General features: G+C 42.7%; 1 protein-coding gene across 2 annotated transcripts in view; it reads right to left on the bottom strand.

Annotated features, from left to right (window-relative positions):
• The window catches only part of LOC141105922 (protein mono-ADP-ribosyltransferase PARP14-like), a 166,832-nt gene that overhangs the window by 121,011 nt on the left and 24,184 nt on the right, over positions 1-21,637 (bottom strand). For both annotated transcript variants that reach the window (XM_073596138.1, XM_073596146.1), the window contains 2 exons: positions 3,595-3,631; positions 1,362-2,569 (listed from right to left, as the gene is read on the bottom strand). In XM_073596138.1, the coding sequence (XP_073452239.1) occupies positions 1,362-2,569; positions 3,595-3,631 (1,245 nt within the window). The remainder of the gene's footprint in view (positions 1-1,361; positions 2,570-3,594; positions 3,632-21,637) is intronic.

Raw genomic sequence — 21,637 nt, forward strand, 5'->3', positions numbered from 1 at the left:
ATCCCCAAGCAAAACATGACTTAGTACGTGGTGGAGGAACCCTTGTTGGCAAACACAGAGGTAAGACATTTCTTGTAGTTGGTTACCAGGTTTGCACACATCTCAGGAGGGATTTTGGTCTACTCTTTTTTTTACAGATCTTCTTTAAATCCTTAGGGCTTCTTGGCTATAGGATTAAGGTCTGGAGACTGACTAGGGCACTCCATGACCTTAACATGCTTCTTCTTGAGCCACTCCTTTGTTGCCTTGGTGGTATGTTTTGGGTCATTGTCATGCTGGAAGACCCATCCACAACCCATCTTTAGTGTTCTGGCTAAAGGAAAAAGGCTCTCATCCAAGATTTTTCAATACATGGCCCCATCCATTGGCCCCTCAATGCGCCAAATTCAGCCTGTTCATTTTGCAGAGAAACAACCCCAAAGCATAATGTTTCCACCTTCGTGCTTGACTGTAGTCATGATGTTCTTAGGGTGATAGACAGCATTTTTTTCCCTCCAAACTAGATGTTCATTGGCATGACTGTACATGTGCCTAAAAAAGGGGGACTCGCCGTATTTGGAGGAAGAAAAATGCTGACTATGACCCTAAGAACACCATCCCTACAGTCGAGCATGGAGGTGGAAACATGCTTTGAAGCTATTTCTCTGTTAAAGGTATAGGCCGACTCTGCCACATTGAGGGGCCAATGGATGGGGCCATGTATTGAAATATTTTGGAAGAGAACCTTCTTCCCTCAGCCAGAACACTGAAGATGGGTCATGAATGGGTCTTCCAGCATGACAATGACCCAAAACATACTGCCAAGGCAACAAAGGCGTGGCTCAAGAAGAAGCACATTAAGGTCATGGAGTGGCCCAGCCAGTCTCTAGACCTTAATCCTATAGAAAATTTATAGAGAGAGCTGAAACTTCGAGTTCCCAAGCGACAGCCAAGAAAACCTTAAGGATTTAGAGAAAATCTGTAAAGAAGAGTGGACCAAAATCCCTCCTGAGATGTGTGCAAACCTGGTCACCAACTACAAGAAATGTCTTACCTCTGTGCTTGCCAACAAGAGTTTTTCCACCAAGTACTAAGTCATGCTTTGCTTGGGGATCAAATACTTATTTTACTTACTGAACTGCAACTCAATTGATAATCTTTGTATTATGTGTTTTTTTTCTGGATTTTTGGTTGATATTCTGTCTCTATCATTTAAAATACACCTGTGATAAAAATTATAGACCCTTCATTTCTTTATAAGTAAGCAAACTTACAAAATCTGCAGGGGATCAAATAATTATTTTCTTCACTGTAAGTATAGTAGGGTACATACCTACAGTCTGTGCCCTGGCTTATAAATGAAAACATTATATTTGATTTACCTTTTTATTCTCGAGATTCCCACGACTCAGTACAAGCTGGACCGCTGAAGGTTTCTTTTCTTTTGTTTTCGTCTGTGTCTTGGCTGTACCATATTTTTCTGCTTGGGGTGTACCCTCATCACGAGATGCATCTCTTGTCACCTTTACTTCTTCACTTTGGTTTACAGCTTCTGTACATCCAAGTGCATTCTGATCATTGCCAGCACCCTCTCCTCTGCGATCCCCATTTTCAGAGTCACAAACAAAGATGCGACATCGGAAAGTGTCCTGAAATGTATCTAGTATTTGCTTTCCCTGTTTTTTAAAAAAAATTGCTGCTCCATGTTTGGTAATACATAGATTATTTACATGTATCTTCTGAATAAATTCTTGAAGAATAGCTTTACATTTGATCACTTCATCTTGTGGACCAATCAAAGTCACAGTCTGTCCTGGAGGCTCTGAAACCTGAATGGTAACTGACAATTTGCCACCTTCAAAGCTTGTTAGCAAATTCTCTATATTTTCTACAACTATACGGTGTTCTAGATCAACCTCCTCTTTGATAAAGGCTTTCTGCCATAAATAGTGCTTACATGTCTTGATTCCTTCCTCTACTGTCTTAGTCAAACCCACTAAAGATAAGGTGAGACCTTTGCTATCACTATCCTCTTGGAGACCAGCCTGAATATCTCCAGAACTATTTAAGTTGTCCAATAAATGTTCCCAGGCTTCCTGTGAGATGGCCTGCCTTTCTTCTGATGCAATGTGAATATTATCCACTTTAAGACTTTGTTGTAATGTAATTTCAGCTTGGTCAAGTAGAGTATCAGAAGATGCATATATACATAAACCCCTTAAAATATCTAGAAATGCAAGCCCTTCAAATATCTTTTTGGATATTTCTGCACTATCCGAACAGAGAAGAAAACCTGCTATGGCTGGGGGGACATCAACTTTGCGTTCTCTGACTGTGGCAATCATATTTTTGATTTGAAGACGTGCCTGTATTAAATCACCATGCCCAGTTAACTTTAACATCTTGTTTTCACAATGAATTTTTAAGGATGAAAAAGATGTGCAAATTTCATTTGAAATTCTGTCTTTTATGACTGCATACTGAAAATTGCTGTCTAGGGGAATAATAGTACTCTGCTCTAGTGGTATGTTTTCTGAAGAATCTTCAGGTATGCTGGCAGCTGCAAAACCATCCCCATCTTGTAGAATGTCTAATAAATATAAAAAAAAAATAAATAAATAACATATCTAGAAACACATACTGACTCTTGTTCATAAAATGTGGTTTGGCATACTATCAAATGTTTGTATTCAGTTTCTAATCTAAAAAAAATGTTGACAGCCTTCTGGCTATACAAGATCATTATTTTGAGCAAAACCACATTTTTAATTTTAAGTTTCTGTACAAATGTGCTTTGTGTTTGCTGACAGAAGGTATGAAACTACAGAGTTCAATAACTTTATTTACAACACTGCAAGAAGATTCACAGAATAGCAGCTATTCAGAGATCGTTCAAACTTACACAAAGTAACACAGGAACGTTATGGAAAAAGTTTCTACTTTTCTCGTTAAGGACCATACGGCAATAGCAGCTTAAAATGGCACTAGTAAGAACTATCTGAATTTGTCACCCATTTCGGTAATGTTACCAAGACTGGCGCAAATGCCTGCCTAATGGAACTGCCACCAGAAAAGTGCCATTAGGTATTATTGAATTCCCTCCCAAGAGTGCATCTAAGATCCAGGGGCTTTCAGGCCCACACAGAAGTAATTGAAAAGCTTGTTAAATGCTATTTAGCATAATTGTTAATTTGGACACATTCATTTACCTGATGAGTTGACTTTAAATACACGTTGATAACTATTGTAAAGCATTATGGTACCATTTATTTTGGCAAATGTACTTTAATCTCTTGACACTGACGTAACACATATATGAGTTACCTCAATGCACTGTCTAATTGGGCAACTAAGTGGCAAATGAGGTTTAATGTTGATAAATGTAAAGATATGCACTTGGGGGCTAAGAATATACATGTATCATACATACTAGAGGGTGTAAAACTGGGGGAATCCATAGTGGAGAAGGATCTAGGGGTTTTGGTAGATCATAAGATCAATAATAGCATGCAATGCCAAGATGCAGTTTCCAAAGCGAGCAAAGTCCTTTCTTGAATTACAAATCACTGTAACACATGTTTCAGTAAGATGATAGTCAACATATTGTGTACTTACTAGACTGCTCTTCTGTAGATAGTGATGGCAAGTTTGTCTGTGGGAAAAAAACAGTATTACTGTTGTAAAATATTGCTGTTTGTTCAGTTTCTCAGCAGTATCAAACAGTTACTACAATGTGCCCCACATTTTCTTCTACCTGTGTTTATTTGTAATGACAATGAGTTGCCCAGAGTATAGAACCCCTTGCAGCCATACACACAGTACTAATGACGAAAGCCACTTTTGCAAATACCAACTTTAAATTAACATTCGGAAATGCCCAAAGAGGAATTTGCTGTGAATTTTTCAAGCACCCATAATGCTTTCTAGTTTATACATCCTTTATCCCTAGCTAGCATATTTAGAAAAGTCAATAATTGCGGGCAGTGTGTGTTGGTGTATGTGTATGTATATGTGCATGTGTATGTATATGTGCATATATATATATATATATATATATATATATATATATATATATATATATATATATATATATTATACAGTGGGGACGGAAAGTATTCAGAACCCCTTACATTTTTCACTCTTTGTTATATTGCAGCCATTTGCTAAAATCATTTTGAAGTGATGGTTGACTTTCTACAACTTTCTCATATCTCCCGACTGCATCTCTGGAGCTCAGCCACAGTGATCTTTGGGTTCTTCTTTACCTCTCTCACCAAGGCTCTTCTCCCCCGATAGCTCAGTTTGGCTGGACGGCCAGTTCTAGGAAGGGTTCTGGTCATCCCAAACGTCTTCCATTTAAGGATTATGAAGGCTACTGTGCTCTTAGGAAGCTTAAATGTAACCTTGGCCAGATCTGTGCCTTGCCCCAATTCTGTCTCTGAGCTCTTCAGGCAGTTCCTTTGACCTCATGATTCTCATTTGCTCTGACATGCACTGTGAGCTGTAAGGTCTTATATAGACAGGTGTGTGGCTTTCCTAATCAAGTCCAATCAGTATAATCAAACACAGCTGGACTCAAATGAAGGTGTAGAACCATCTCAAGGATGATCAGAAGAAATGGACAGCGCCTGAGTTAAATATATGAGTGTCACAGCAAAGGGTCTGAATACTTAGGACCATGTGATATTTCAGTTTTTCTTTTTTAATAAAGCTGCAAAAATGTCAACAATTCTGTGTTTTTCTGTCAATATGGGGTGCTGTGTGTACATTAATGAGGAAACTTAAAATGAACTTAAATGGTTTTAGCAAATGGCTGCAATATAACAAAGAGTGAAAAATTTAAGGGGGTCTGAATACTTTCCGTCCCCACTGTGTGTATATATATATATATATATATATATACATATATATATATATATATATATATATTCCCCTCTTTTTTTGGGTTTACTAATAATAAGGTGTGGAGGTGGGATGGATAAAAAATATATAAAATATATAAAAGACCTGTCCAGGTAGTCCACATGGTTTTATATATAAAATTTAAACTGCTCCTTTTTTTTTTTTTTTTTTTAGTAATTGGGGAAATTATGAAATAAGTAGTTGGGTAAATAAATCATTTAACCTCCTCACTATTAAACAGGGGGCGCAAAACGGTCTTGATGTCATCAAATTTAAGGTGTAGTAGTAAGAAGATGGGGAGAGCTGGCAAACCACTTAGGGAGTGCTGTTCCTTACTTCTGTCATTTGCAGTATTGTGGTCTTGTGTTGACTTGTCCATAAGAAAGCTGCTTTTTTTTCCACGAGGCTTAAAATAGTGGAATTTTGTTCACAGGAGTGATATTTTAGGGTTTTTATTTCCTTTTGTGGGTATTCTGTTTATGTTGATAGGGACTTTTTAAACTTTAGAGTGTATGTCCATCTGTTCTTGGAGCTGCCTTTCTTTTCACAGCACTGCGCTTCATAATTTTAACGAAAATACATTTTAAAGAAAAAACCCCTGAAATGCAAAAACAGCGTGCACCTGATGTTACTTCCTCCTCCCCTTGACTTTACCATTAAGATCAACGACACAACCATTGGTCCCTCCACAAACGTCAAGGTGCTGGGTGTAATCCGAGACTCTGACCCCACATCCAATTACTGGCTACATCTTGCCACCTTAACCTCCGCAACATTTTCAGAATTTGCCCTTCCTGAGTAATGACACCACAAAACAATTTATTTACTCTTTGGTTATTTTTTGCCTTGACTACTGCAACTCTCTCCTCACTGGCCCGCCTCCACACAGGCTATCCCCCCTTCAGTCTACTATGAATGCTGCTCCTAGACAATACACCTTACTAACTGATCCATGACTGCTTCTCCTCTCTGCCAATCCCTTAACTGGCTTCCCCTACCCCATCGTATAAAATTCAAAATACTAACCACAACATGTAAGGCCATCCACAACATCAAGAAAAAAAAAGGAACCACCTATACGCTGCGCACTCTGAAACCAATTAACGTGAATTAATTCAATTGTAAAAATACTTTTTTCCCTATGGAGCAGCTGGTAGTGAGACTAAAGGCCTAATAATGCGTTAAAGAAATCAAATAAATTTCATACCGCGCTCTAAATAACCATATATACAGACATAAACAATAATAGTGCTGAAAACATAGGTAAATTCAGGAAACATAGGTGCCAAAGCACTAATGGTGAATATCCATATAAACAATTTCCAAATAAATTAAATTAAATTTGAAGTAAATGTCCGAGGACCACCACCAAAATCTTCTACCGACGCGAGTGATGAGAATCCTTACGAACTGGGTGAGATAACGTCTTCCATCACCACCAGGCAAACAAACTACTCACCATAAGAATTTGACACCCGTTACAGGTAGTCAGATCAAGCGCAGATACCAAAAGAAATATGCCTTCTGAAGAGAGACTGGTCTACGGCCCGATAAACTCCAACGATTGATCATGTATTAAGAGATAACTGTCAGTACTAGGATCCCTTTAGGACCCAGCACAACTCACCTGACACAGCCTTTACCTGGGAAACAACAATGATTGGCCAGCTCACCTTTAAATAACTTGCATCAGCATTCAATCATTGCTCGTGTTAGAGTTTACCCTGTGTTTGATCCAGTTGATATCTGCTCTGTGTATTTTGTGTATGACCCGGCTCGTTTGACCCCGTTTGCTTGCTTCTGATTCGGTACCGTTTGGACTCTGATCTTCCTGTGTATGACCCAGCTTGCCTAGACTACGTTTTGCCTGATTCTACTAGTACCTTCATCTGCAGCGGTGAACTACAAGCACCAGACATCTATCCTCACCTGCAGCGGTGAACTACAAACACCAGACACCATCTATCCTCATCTGCAGCGGTGAACTACAAGGTCCAGCAAACATCTACCTACATCTACAGTGGTGAACTACAAGTCCCAGCTGACCTGCTCTGCTCAGACCTGCTCATGGTATGTGCTCTTGTTCTTTGAACTTTTTGCATAATCAGAACACCTGAACTGTTACCTGTTATATGCTCCTAGCCTGACATTAACACGAGCCATACATAATAAAGGAAACCTATCATGGATCCTGAGCAGGCTCAGTTGTTTGCACAGGAACTTTGCCGCTTATCCCATCAAGTTCAGGAAATGGCCACAGATCTCACCAAGGTGCAATCTCCGTCTATTACCACTGCTACAAAAACTGAACCAAAAATTCCTTTGCCTGACCGGTTTTCTGGTGACCGTAAAGTGTTTTGCAACTTTAAAAACAGCTGCAAATTATATTTCAAGTTAAGGCCATCCTCGTCTGGCCCTGAAACTCAGAGGGTTCAAATCATTATCTCTCTACTACAGGGTGACCCCCAGGCTTGGGCCTTTAATCTGGAACCAAACCATCCAGCCTTGCTAACAGTAGATGCCTTCTTTGAAGCCCTAGGGTTGCTATATGATGATCCAGATCGTGCTGCTACTGCAGAATCAACCCTGCGTAACTTAAAGCAAGGAACTACCACAGCCGAAATGTATAGCTCAGAGTTTCGCAGGTGGGCCCCGGAATCTGGCTGGAATGATGCAGCACTCCAGTTTAGAATGGGCCTTTCAGATGCAATTAAGGATGCTCTGGTCAACTTCTCCTACCCAGCCTCACTGGAGGAGGCTATGAGTCTAGCCATTAGAATTGACCACCGCCAGCGAGAGAGGAGACGAGAACAAACTACAGCTGTGGCAAACTATATACCTCCCTTGCCGTCTGACTATTCCACCTCCAGTGCCAAATCAGAGGAAGAACCTATGCAGTTAGGCTCCACCCGGTTATCTGCTCAGGAACACACGCGCCGGCGTAACATGGGACTCTGCTTGTATTGTGGCCTCAAGGGTCATATGCTCCGTTCGTGCCCTACACGTCCGGGAAACTCCAGGACCTAGGTAATTGCGGGGAGGTTACCTTAGGTCTGCTCTCAGATCCCCAGGGGGACAATCGTATTCTTTTACCTACTGTCATTCACTTTGGGACAGGGGCTCATGAACTGCTGGCCTTGGTAGATTCTGGAGCCGCTGAGAATTTTATTGATAAGACTCTGATTACCTCTTTGTCCCTGGAAACTCATGCTCTAGATTGCCCAGTCCGCCTGATTTCCGTGGATAATCGGCCTTTCTCACAAGATCTAGTGCTCCAAGCCACTAACCCTTTCCAGTTACAATTGGGGGCTTTGCATTGGGAGAAGATTTCATGTCTTGTCATTGACTCTCTATCCACTCCTTTGATCCTAGGCCTTCCTTGGCTTCAGAAGCACAATCCTGTAATTGACTGGCGAACAGGAAATATTCTGGCTTGGTCCAATCAGTGTAAAAAGAACTGCATCCAGCACCCTGTTCGACTTGCTACCTGTCAAGTGGGAATGGAACAGATTCCACTTTGTTATAAGGACTTTTGGGATGTGTTTTCTAAAGGGATTGCTGACACTTTACCACCTCATCGCAGTTATGATTGTCCCATTGACCTCTTGCCTGACACTACACCTCCTCGAGGGAGAGTCTTTCCACTGTCTGAGCCAGAGAATCTTGCCTTGCAAGAATACATCCAGGAAAACCTAGCTAAGGGTTTCATCCATCCCTCCACTTCTCCCGCAGGAGCAGGATGCTTCTTTGTCCCAAAGAAGGATGGGGGACTGAGACTTTGTGTTGATTACAGAGGTCTAAATAAAATAACTGTTCCCAATCGGTATCCTCTTCCTCTCATCACAGAATTGTTCTCTCAAATCCAGGGAGCTAAAATCTTCTCCAAACTGGACTTAAGGGGAGCCTATAATCTGGTGCGCATACGTGCAGGCGACGAGTGGAAGACAGCCTTTAACACCAAGGATGGTCATTACGAATGTCTTGTCATGCCTTTCAGTCTCAGAAATGCACCAGCTGTCTTTCAGAACTTTATGAATGACATTTTCCGTGACATGTTGGGTCGCTTTATGCTTGTATATTTAGACAACATTTTGATATATTCTCCCAATCTTGAAACACATCAGAAACATGTCTGCTCAGTATTGGCCCGATTAAAGACTCACTCCCTTTTTGTAAAGCCTGAGAAATGTTCATTCCATGTTAAACAAGTACCTTTCCTAGGCTACCTAATTTCTGACACAGGCCTCACCATGGATCCAGCCAAGATTCAAGACATTTTAGACTGGGCACCACCTTCAGACCTGAAGGCAGTTCAGGGCTTCCTGGGCTTTGCAAATTTCTATAGAAAATTCATTAAGAACTTTGCCACCATTGCACATCCCATCACCTCTCTCACCAGGAAGACTCCGACTACCTTTAAATGGACTACTGAAGCCCAGGCTGCCTTCACTCAGTTAAAGAAAGCCTTTACCTCTGCACCAATCCTACACCACCCTGTTCCTGAGCTACCTTTTATTGTGGAGGTAGATGCATCTGAAGTAGGGGTGGGGGCGCTTTTGTCACAGAAGGATCCTGTAAATGCTGCCATCCACCCCTGTGCCTTCTTATCTCGTAAATATTCCCCAGCAGAGCGTAACTATGATATAGGCAACAAAGAACTTCTAGCCATAAAGCTCGCTTTGGAGGAATGGAGACATTGGCTGGAGGGAGCTCGCTATCCATTCATAGTTCTGACTGACCACAAAAACCTTGAATACATCCGTTCTGCTAAAAGACTGAACTCACGTCAAGCCAGGTGGTCATTGTTCTTCTCCAGATTTGACTTCACAATTTCATATTTACCAGGACCTAAAAACATTAAGGCTGACGCCTTGTCTCATAGCTTTTTATCAGAGTCTCCTCCTCCGCTTCCTCCACAACCCATTATCTCTGAGGATAGGATTTTGGCTTTCACCCAGACTGACATCTCTGAGGTCTTGTTACCTGCACAGGCTGAAGCCCCTCCCTCCACTCCCTCCGGTATGCTTTTTGTGCCCCTGGCTCTTCGTTTGCAGGTATTGCAGCAGGTACATGCATCAAAAACTGCAGCACATCCGGGGTTTAGACAAACTTTTGAGATTATCTCTCGCAACCTCTGGTGGCCATCGATTAGGCAGGATGTGTTAGCCTTCGTCCAGGCTTGTAAAGTTTGTGCCAGAAGCAAGAGCAGTACCTCTAAGCCGGCCGGTCTCCTACGTCCTCTACCAATACCTACCTGTCCCTGGACCCATTTATCTATGGACTTTATCACTAACTTGCCTCCGTCTCAGGGATGTTCCACGATCTGGGTGGTGGTAGACAGGTTCAGTAAAATGGCCCACTTTGTTCCGCTTCCGAAACTTCCATCTGCTAAAGAACTGGCATCTTTATTCATTAAACATGTTTTCAGGCTCCATGGGGCACCAATTAACATTGTCTCAGACCGTGGCTCTCAGTTTATAGCCCAGTTTTGGAAGGCCCTTTGCTCTCAGCTGGGGATTAAGTTATCATATTCTTCAGCATATCATCCTGAGACAAACGGCCAAACAGAAAGGACTAATCAGACTCTAGAGAAGATGGTACGTTGTCTGATGGCCAATGATGAGGTGGAGTGGGTCAACGTCCTGCCATGGGCAGAGTTTGCCTTTAATAATTGTGCCAGCACATCTACAGGGACCTCTCCTTTCTTCTGTGTTTACGGGTTGCATCCTCGTGTGTGCTCCTTTGATCTTCCACCCTCTGATGTGCCAGATGCCAACACCACAATTGAAAATTTCTCCAAAATCTGGTCCGATGTTAATGGTGTTATTTCTCGCTCTGTGCTGGCTTTTAAGAAAATGGCGGACAAGAGGCGATCAAAGGCACCAGGATATAAAGTTGGTGACAAAGTGTGGCTATCATCTAGGAATCTGTCCCTGCATGTTCCATCTAAAAAACTTGGCCCAAAATTCATCGGGCCCTATGAAATTTCAGAGATTGTTAATCCTGTATCCTATAGATTAAAACTCCCCCCATCCGTGCGCATTCCAAATGTCTTTCATGTTTCATTGTTGAAACCTGTTCATTCCAGCCTCCAAGTAAATGAACCAGAACCTATGGATGTGTTGGACAGTCAGGAATATGAAGTGGCATTTATTCTTGATTCCAGACGAGTGCGCAATTCCTTACAATATCTCGTTCATTGGAAAGGTTTCGGCCCAGAGGATCGATCTTGGGCCCCAGCTCGTGATCTTCATGCTGACCGACTTAAGAAGAAGTTTCATCTTCGTTATCCAAGTAAGCCTGGGGGTGCAGGAGCAACCCCTCGAGGAAGGGGGGGTACTGTCAGTACTAGGATCCCTTTAGGACCCAGCACAACTCACCTGACACAGCCTTTACCTGGGAAACAACAATGATTGGCCAGCTCACCTTTAAATAACTTGCATCAGCATTCAATCATTGCTCGTGTTAGAGTTTACCTTGTGTTTGATCCAGTTGATATCTGCTCTGTGTATTTCGTGTATGACCCGGCTCGTTTGACCCTGTTTACTTGCTTCTGATTCGGTACCGTTTCCACTCTGATCTTCCTGTGTATGACCCAGCTTGCCTAGACTACGTTTTGCCTGATTCTACTAGTACCTTCATCTGCAGCGGTGAACTACAAGCACCAGACATCTATCCTCACCTGCAGCGGTGAACTACAAACACCAGACACCATCTATCCTCATCTGCAGCGGTGAACTACAAGGTCCAGCAAACATCTACCTACATCTACAGTGGTGAACTACAAGTCCCAGCTGACCTGCTCTGCTCAGACCTGCTCATGGTATGTGCTTTTGTTCTTTGAACTTTTTGCATAATCAGAACACCTGAACTGTTACCTGTTATATGCTCCTAGCCTGACAATAACAAGAAGAAGGGGCTCCTCATTGTGTAGTATAAAAAATCCCTTTATTCCATACGAGGCATCGGCAAAAAACATGGTAAAAACAATTTGCCAATTCAAAAAGTATGCAGGTACGCCGTTTGCGTTCCACCTGCGTTCCAGCTAGCGGAAATGACATATCACGTGCACTATGACCCTTTCGTCAGTAACGTCTGACATCATCAAGAGTCATGGAGTCATCCACAACATCGCCCAACAACTCTTTCACTCCCTGTCACAGTGCCACCAAGTGCAGTTTTCAGATTTTTTACTGATCACTGTACTGGTATCACTTGTGACACTAATCAGCTTTAGGGCAGTTAGTAGTAGGCCTAGGTAGGTTTAGGGTACCCCCCATTAACCCCCTAATAAAGGTTTAACCCTCTGATCACCCCCCAATTAACACTTTCACCCCCTGTCACCAGTGTCACTAGTATAGTGTACAGATCTCTTTTCTGATCACTGTATTTAGTGTCACGGGTAACGCTAGTTAGATAGTTAGTGTCACTGTCAGTTTTTAATAGCATCAAGGTATCCACCATATATTACATAATAAAGATTTAACCCCCTGATCGCCCCCAGTTAACTCTTTCACCCCCTGTCACAGTGTTGTCACTAGTATAGTGTACAGATATTTTTTCTGATCACCGTATTAGTGTCACATCAGTTAGGTTTTAGTGTCAGTTAGGGTCAGCGTCAATCCCAGGCAGCGTCAGATTAGTGCCAGTAGTGCTAACTCACATGCACACACCATACAGCTCCCTTACTAGTATAGTGTTCAAACAGATCAATATCTTTGATCTGATCAAAACTATATTAGCGTCCCCAGTAGTATAGTGTTCCCAAAAATGCGGTGTTAGCAGGATCAGCCCAGATACCTGCCAGTACCTGCGTTTAGCCCCTCCGCCCAGCCCACCCAAGTGCAATATAAATCGATCACTGTCACTTACAAAACACAGCATACATAACTGAAGCGTTAGCAGAGTCACGCCTGATCCCTGCGAACGCTAACAGTTCATTTTTTTGGTAGTGATTGAAGCAGTCTCTGGCAACCATGTGCTCTTTTGCCTGTGAGTCGCACTAGTTGTACCTATAAATTTAGTGGCCAAAATGTCCAAACAGAGGTACACTAGTGAAGAGCCTACACGTTGCTGAGAATGACAGATGAGAGCGAAGGGGAAGCCTCACTGTCAGATTCAGGCCCAGTATACAAACCAGTAGGGAGCAGCCACGCCCTGACAGATAGCTCTGAGTAGTGGTCCCTGCTAAGGTCAGGAGTACCCGACCCCTTTATTCTGTTGTTGAGGTGCAACAACTGCAGCGCTCTTGTATGGAGCAGAGAGCCCGTACTAGTGCCACTCAACCTTCTGGTGAACTGGCAAGCACCAGAGACCTAATACATCCTGGTCATAGACAAACCAGCACTGCAGTAACACTTTGTGAGATGGCCAGTCCCATAAATGCAGTTCAAGCTGGTGTGGTGGCTAGCACAAGTAGTGCCCCATAGCCACTAAAAGTTACAACACAGGCCCATAGTCGGATTTTACTTCCCTTGACTTTTATTCACTGTTTTTCACAGAAGATCTTTATAGATCTATTGTAGACCAAAGTAATTTATAAGCTGGTCAATTTATCGCCGCGAAACCCCAGTTAACCCTTGACAGAGAATTTGCCTGGAAACCTATTACAGCTCCCAAATTTAGGACCTTTTTGGGCCTATCCCTCCTAATGGGCATAACTAAAAAGAGTGAGTTACGGTCAAATTGGTCCACTGACCCAATTCATCATATGCCTGTGTTCTTTGCTTCCATGGTCAGGACTAGATACGAGCAGATCTTGCGGTTCATGCACTTCGACGACAATGTCGTCCTCGGGGTGACCCTGAATACGATCGGCTCCACAAAATTCTGCCCCTCGTAAACCACTTCAACCAACAGTTTGCAGCCTTGTTTATTTCTGATCAAGTTGTCTGCGTTGATGAGTCCCTGATTACATTTTCTGGCCGCCTGTCTTTCAAACAGTATCTCCCCAGCAAGCGTGGCAGAGATGGGGTCAAGATAAGCTCTGTGACAGGGCAACAGGCTATACATATAGTTTTATGGCTTATGAGGGAAGTCATAGTTTTGTGGGGAGCCCCCCAACTGCCAAGACTACATAGGGAGCAGCGAAAAGATTGTTTGGGACTTGGTGTCACCCGTATTTGGAAAGGGGTACCACTTTTGTGGACAATTATTACACAAGCATGCCACTTTTTAGTCACCTTTTTGATTGTGGAATGTGGTACTGTGAGATCTAATCGCCGGGGCTTTCCCCAACGGCTTGTAGAATCCCGACTTAGCCTGCTTGAGAAGTAATAAAGTGCTTGCAGTAAAGTGGATGGACACACAGAATGTTTTCGTTCTGTCCTCCATTCACGCAGATACGACAGTCGAAATTCCATCAGCGACTGGTATTGTTGTGAAGCCCCGCTGTGTCAACGGATACAACCTGGGAGGGTGGACTTCAACGACCAGATGATGGCGCCATACTTATTTGCCCGTAAGGCCAGACGCTGGTATCAAAAAGCGTCTGTATACTTATTTCAATTGGCTCTGCTGAACGCTTTATGTGCTATACAAAGCGTCAAGACGAACTGGATCCTTCCTAAAATTCCAGGAAGAGATGATCACAGCCCTTCTGTTTCCAGACGGTGCTGTGGCCCAACTTCCCAATGCAAATGCAGTGAGCCGGCTGCATGAGAGGCACTTTCGAAAAGTAATCTGTGGTACCCCAACCCAAAGAGCACCCCAAAAAAGAAAGCGCAGATAGAGGCGTCCCTCCTGTCCTGACCAACCTGGTCTCTGCATCTGTGAATGTTTCCGTCACTACCACACACTAGTGGAGTATTAGCATAGGGTACAGCACTGCACAGTCCTAGGGCACGCTATCACACAGGGTCTCAAAAGATGAGATGGCCATCACGTTTTGAGAGATCGTAATCAGGAAAGTTTACAGTTAAAATAAAAGTGCAAAAAATAAAAAATAAAAAAATAAAATAAAAAAACAAACCCCCCCCAAAAAAATAAAATAAAAAATCCAAAAATAGTTGTTTTATTTTTCTTCTCTCTCTATTGTTACTGTACTTTATGCTTAACTGTAATGTTTTATTGTTACTGTGTTTTATTGTATTTGCTTTGTAGGTATGGTATGTCTTACTGTTATACTGTAATGTTACTTTGTTTTATTGTTAACTATTATTTGGTTTGCAGGTACGCCATTTAGCTGCAGCACGGGTTTATTTATTCTGACAGTAACAGGGTTTGCTCTCATGATACGTAAAGCCGTGACTCCAGCACTGTAGGAGGTGATTTCACCACCACCGTTAAAAAAAAGACCATATATGCCGAAGCATGGGGGCAGGTGTGGAATGCCCCCATGCTTCAGCACATATTTTTTACTCTTTTTTTTTGGGGGGGGAACAGATTGCAATAAAAAAGTTGTTTTATTGAGTTAATGTTTTATTGATACAATTGTTTGCTTTTTTAGGTGCCATTCAGCTGCTCATTAGAATACCGCCCTGCATCTACCCACTTCTAATGATGGGCATACATGCACTGTTACTTTTTTTTCACCCATGGGCTGGACGAAAAAAAAGAACCTAACAGATTCCTCCATTTACATTGATTGATGTGGATGAAGAAACCTCTGCCAAGAAAAAGTTAATAAAAATATATGCCGAAGCATAGGGGCAATCCTAATGGCCACCCCTGCCCCTATGCTATGGCATATATGCTCTTTTTTTAACTGTGGTGGTGAAATCACCTCCTACAGTGCTGGAGTCGCTGATTTACATATCGTGAGAGCAAACCAAATAAATATACACTTATTGATTTTTTTTTTTTACCCTAGACATGTGGCTGAATACATTTTGGCCTAAATGTATGACTAAATTGAGTTTAATGTATTTTCTTTGTAACAAAAAGTAGAAAAATGTTATTTTAAAATTTTCGGCCTTTTTCACTTATATTGCAAAAAATAAAAATCCCAGAGGTGGTGAAATACCACCAAAAGAAAGCTCTATTTGTGGGGAAAAAAGGATGAAAATTTTGTTTAGGTACAGCATTGCATGACCACGCAATTACCACTTAAAGCAGTACAGTGACAAATTGTAAAAAGTGCTCTGATCATTAAGGGGGCATATTCTTCTGGGCCTTAACCACCTCAATACAGTGCACTTACACCCCCTTCCTGCCCAGACCAATTTTTAGCTTTCAGCGCTCTCACGCTTTGAATGACAATTACTCAGTCATGCAACACTGTACCCGTATGAAATTTGCATCCTTTTTTTCACACAAATAGAGATTTCTTTTGGTGGTATTTAATCACTAGTGGGTTTTTTATTTTTTGTGCTATAAATAAAAAAAGACCGTACATTTTGTGAAAAAATGCCCTTTTCTTTGTTTCTGTCATAAAATTTTGCTAATTAGTAATTCTTCTTCATAAATTTTGGCCAAAATTTATACTGCTAAATATCTTTGGTAAAAATAACCCAAATTAGTGTATATTATTTGGTCTTTGTGAAAGTTATAGAGTCTACAAACTATGGTGCCAATCACTGAAAATTGATCACATCTGATCAGGCCTTCAGTATATCAGGTGTATCTCATTTCTTGAGACACTAACAAGTCAGGAAAGTACCACCTCAATACAGTGCACTTACACCCCCTTCCTGCCCAGACCAATTTTTAGCTTTCAGCGCTCTCACGCTTTGAATGACAATTACTCAGTAATTCAACACTGTACCCGTATGAAATTTGCATCCTTTTTTTCACACAAATAGAGATTTCTTTTGGTGGTATTTAATCACTAGTGGGTTTTTTATTTTTTGTGCTATAAATAAAAAAAGACCGTACATTTTGTGAAAAAATGCCCTTTTCTTTGTTTCTGTCATAAAATTTAGCTAATTAGTAATTCTTCATAAATTTTGGCCAAAATTTATACTGCTAAATATCTTTGGTAAAAATAACCCAAATTAGTGTATATTATTTGGTCTTTGTGAAAGTTATAGAGTCTACAAACTATGGTGCCAATCACTGAAAATTGATCACATCTGATCAGGCCTTCAGTATATCAGGTGTATCTCATTTCTTGAGACACTAACAAGTCAGGAAAGTACAAATACCCCCCAAATTACTCCTTTTTAGAAAGTAGACATTCGAAGGCATAAGGTAAGTAGCATGGTGAGTTTTTTTAAGTTGTAATTTTTTCCCACAATTCTTTGCAAAATGAGTATTTTTTTTTTTTTTTACAAAATTGTCATATTATCAGGTTATTTCTCACACAAAGCATATGCATACAACAAATTACACCCCAAAATACATTCTGCTACTCTTTCCGAGTATGGTGATACCACATGTGTGAGACTTTTACACAGCCTGGCCACATACAGAGGACCAACATCGAAGTAGCACCTTTAGGCGTTCTACGAGCATAAACTACACATCTCATTTCATTCCTACCTATCACACTTTTGAAGGTCCTTGAGCACCAGGACAATGGAATTACCCACAAAATGAACCCATTTTGGAAAGCAAACACCCCAACGTATATTCTATGAGGCATGGGCTGCAAATAGGTACTCGGGTACGCTGATGGGCTGCAGACAGGTACTTGGTACTCTAATGGGCTGGTAACAGGTACTTGGGTACTCTGATGGGCTGGTGACAGGTACTCGGTACTCTGATGGGCTGTTAACAGGTACTTGGGTACTCTGATGGGCTGTTGACAGGTACTCGGGTACTCTGATGGCCTAGTGACAGGTACTCGGGTACTCTGATGGCCTGGTGACAGGTACTCGGGTACTCTGATGGCCTGGTGACAGGTACTTGGGTACTCTGATGGCCTGGTGACAGGTACTTGGGTACTCTGATGGGCTGGTGACAGGTACTCGGTACTCTGATGGGCTGTTAACAGGTACTTGGGTACTCTGATGGGCTGTTGACAGGTACTCGGGTACTCTGATGGCCTAGTGACAGGTATTCGGGTACTCTGATGGCCTGGTGACAGGTACTCAGGTACTCTGATGGGCTGGTGACTGGTATTCGGGTACTCTGAAGGGTGGTGACAGGTACTCGGTACTCATATGAATGGTGACAGGTACTCATATGGACTGTGACAGGTACTCGGGTACTCATATGGACTGTAACAGGTACTCAGGTACTCATATGGACTGTGACAGGTACTCAGGTACTCTCGTACTCATATGGACTGTAACAGGTACTCAGGTACTCATATGGACTGTGACAGGTACTCAGGTACTCAGATGAACTGTGACAGGTACTTGGGTACTCAGATGGACTGTGACAGGTACTCGGGTACTCAGATGAACTGTGACAGGTACTTGAGTACTCAGATGGACTGTGACAGGTACTCGAGTACTTAGATGGACTGTGACAGGTATTCGGGTACTCAGATGAACTGTGACAGGTACTCGGGTACTCAGATGAACTGTGACAGGTACTCGGGTACTCAGATGGACTGTGACAGGTACTCGGGTACTCTGATGGACTGTGACAGGTACTCGGGTACTCAGATGGACTGTGACAGGTACTCAGATGAACTGTGACAGGTACTTTGATGGGTGGTGACAGGTCCTCTTTATTGGGGGGGCAATCAGTGTGTGTTGGTGTACTCTGTAAGCGGTCGCGAGATGTTACCGCAATCTCATTCTCACACACGACTGGTGTGTGAGGAGAACCGGTAACATCTCGTTACCGCTCTATATTTACATTTAGTGATCAGCTGTGAAAGGAACACAGCCGATCACTTGTTGAACAACCACCGACCAATGGCTGTTTACCAGCGTCGGTGACCAGCAGTGTTCCCGGGAACACGCCGCCACCGACGTGCACGCACAGCTCGCTGCGATCGCACGCATGTGCTGTGCAAAGTGGAGCAGTACTATCTGTTACTTCATCACGGCCAATCACGTGGTAAACAGCCATGCCCAATAGCTGTTCACCCCCCTTGGTGGCGAGCGGTGTCTCCGTAACAAGCCGCCACCGAAGGTACAGGGATGCGCAGCACACGATTGCACGCATTCCCTGTTTAAATGGATGGACGTCATATGACGCAAGCCCAGAACGAGAGCCGCGCTGCCTGGCTGTCATATGATGGCCGGCGGGCGGCAAGCAGTTAAAGCGGTGTTCCGCCCAAAAAAAAAATTAAAAGCCAGCAGCTTTTGCTGGCTTTTAACAATAGGACAGTTACCTGTCCTGGAGTCCAGCGATGTTGGCACCGCAGCTGATGTTTCCATCAGCTGTCGGGTGCTGCCGCCACCATTGCAGGTGAGGGTACCCGGCAGTGTAGCCTTACGGCTTTATGCCGGGAACCCTACTGCGCATGCGTGAGGCCCCGCTCCTCTCTCCTACTGGCCCGGCCACAGGGAGAGGAGGAGGAGGGAGGAGGAGGGAGCCCCGTGGTGATGTCATGGGCAACGGCCCAGACACCCGGAAGTGGGAACAGGATACCTGTCAAAGACAGGTATCCTGTCCCCCTCCCCCCCGAAAGGTGCCAATTGTGACACCGGAGGGGGAGAGGAGACAAATGAGCGGAAGTTCCACTTTTGGGTGGAACTCCGCTTTAAGTGGTTAACTGAATTAACAAAAAACATAATAGTGAATTGAGATACTTGTGTTATCTGTAGGAAAAGGTAATTATGAAAATATATATAATATGCACTGTCAAAGTATGTTGTCACTGAGGCTGTCCCTAAAAATTATGCTGTTCCATAACACCATGTGTAGCTTTAATGCATCTCCCAAACCGGTAATAAAAAGGATTTGTGTATTTTGTATATTTGGGGTTTCCAATCTACTAGGTTGTGGCAGGTGGGGTTGTGGTTATTTGTCACGTCCTCCATGTTTTCCCCTAACTCATTGGGCGCCAATTACTGGGTCACATGGAAGGCCTGCCCCGTGTGGGTTTTTCTGGGTACATTAGGCACTCGTTACAGGGTCACTTTACACACAAACATGGGTACCTTTGCTTTGTGCTGTCCTCATTATTGCCTTGTGATGAGGCTGCCGTGGGGGAATGCTCAACTGTAAGGCAAACTTCTACATTTTGCACTGCAACTTTTATAACGGAGTTCTTCACACAGTTCAGGATGAGGAACCTCTGCGGTGCAATCCGCTCCCGTTGCTATGGGAGACAGACTGCTGGCAACATCCCCCTCAATGCTAGAGGCCGTGCCACCTATAAGAGGTACACAATATCGACAGGCTGCTTTTTACACTTCCGTTACTCTTGGAAACTACTTATGTCTTCACATTACTCTACTCCATACTGATGTCTTCATACTCCAATGTGTACTTTTATTTGTGTGTGTGCCGGTTACTTACAAAACACCTCATTCAGTAACTTCAGACCAGGCAAGGACAACTTTTTAATATGCTTTACTTAGGAAGGATGCAAGTACACATTTCACAGTACAGCATTATTATTTCCTATTCCCAAACTATAACTACAGGCTTGTGTGCTGGCCCAGCATACTTGAATTGATGCAAGCCAGCAAAATAAATCCTTCAGAGGCATTTCTCCAGCACTGGCGTCTAAAGGCCAAAGCCCGAGTTAAGTCTCTGTTACAGGCCATGACTAGCGACATTCTCCTACTCCCGTGGGTCTCTTTATCCGTCTCCATCCCTTACGGGCCTCAAACCCAAGTTTGCACTGGAACTCCTTGTTTTTTCTCTCTCTTGTGGGCTCTCTCCTACAGAGCTGATGACGGCTCCCCAGGGGGGACTCTCTGTGCCAAACCACTGGCCCAATTTATATCACACAGGGCAAGTGGGCCACACTCAGCCAGGATCCCCCCAAAAAGCCTAAAAGACTGGGCAAAGTATTAACCCCAGCCCTCCCTGTCAGGATGGCGCCCACTGACTGTTTCAGCCTGCTTACAATGTGAGCCCCAGAAGCTTCTTGTAAACCTAATCTTTTTGGGGAACACCTTCTCAGTTCAAGCCTAATGGGTTTACCATTAGGGATATCAGGTCATAAAGCCGACACGCATTGCCAGATCTATGACCCCCAAACTCAAACATGCCTGCAGCCAAAGACCCTGACAGACAAATAATGCAAAGTTGTCATGGACTGATCCCTGCAATCCCTATCTGTAAAAGGGGAAGAGTCATGGAGATCCCCAGACTGTATATCAACTAGCTGAAAAAGGGGGCTACATTAAGGCCTGGTTCACACCTATGCAGGTTGCAGTTTGCATATTCCAGGTGCATTTTGCATTTTTCAATACACGTTTTGATCCATTGAAGTCTATGGAACCAAAAACCAGAAAAAAGTCCCTGGCCCTTTCAATAAAATGCACAGATGTGAATGTGACCCATAGGAAACCATGTTAAATGGACCATGTAAAGTGATTCGATTTTTAAAATGAAATCCGGGGACTATTTTAAAAGTATATTTTCCTCAAATTATGTATGCAGTGTATGTGTTTATAGGATGATTGTTTGATATATATATATATATATATATATATATATATATATATATATATATATATATATATATATATATGTATATGTTATTTCTCAAATTACATCCATGAGATAAAAAAAAAAGATACTAAGAATTTTTGGGGATATGACTACCAAATGTTAAGAAGATAAGATAGAGAAAATACTTCTAAATGCATATTTTGTATTTTATTCTTACCAAAGAAGCACAGGGGTGCGCTATCTGCAGAGTGCAGAATTCAGGGGTGTGCTATGTGCAAAGTGCAAAGTTCAGGGGTGCACTATGTACAAAGTTCAGGGGTGCACTATGAACAGAGTGCGGAGTCCA

This window comes from Aquarana catesbeiana, linkage group LG01 (genome assembly GCF_042186555.1).
Source record: "Aquarana catesbeiana isolate 2022-GZ linkage group LG01, ASM4218655v1, whole genome shotgun sequence".
NCBI lineage: Eukaryota > Metazoa > Chordata > Amphibia > Anura > Ranidae > Aquarana > Aquarana catesbeiana.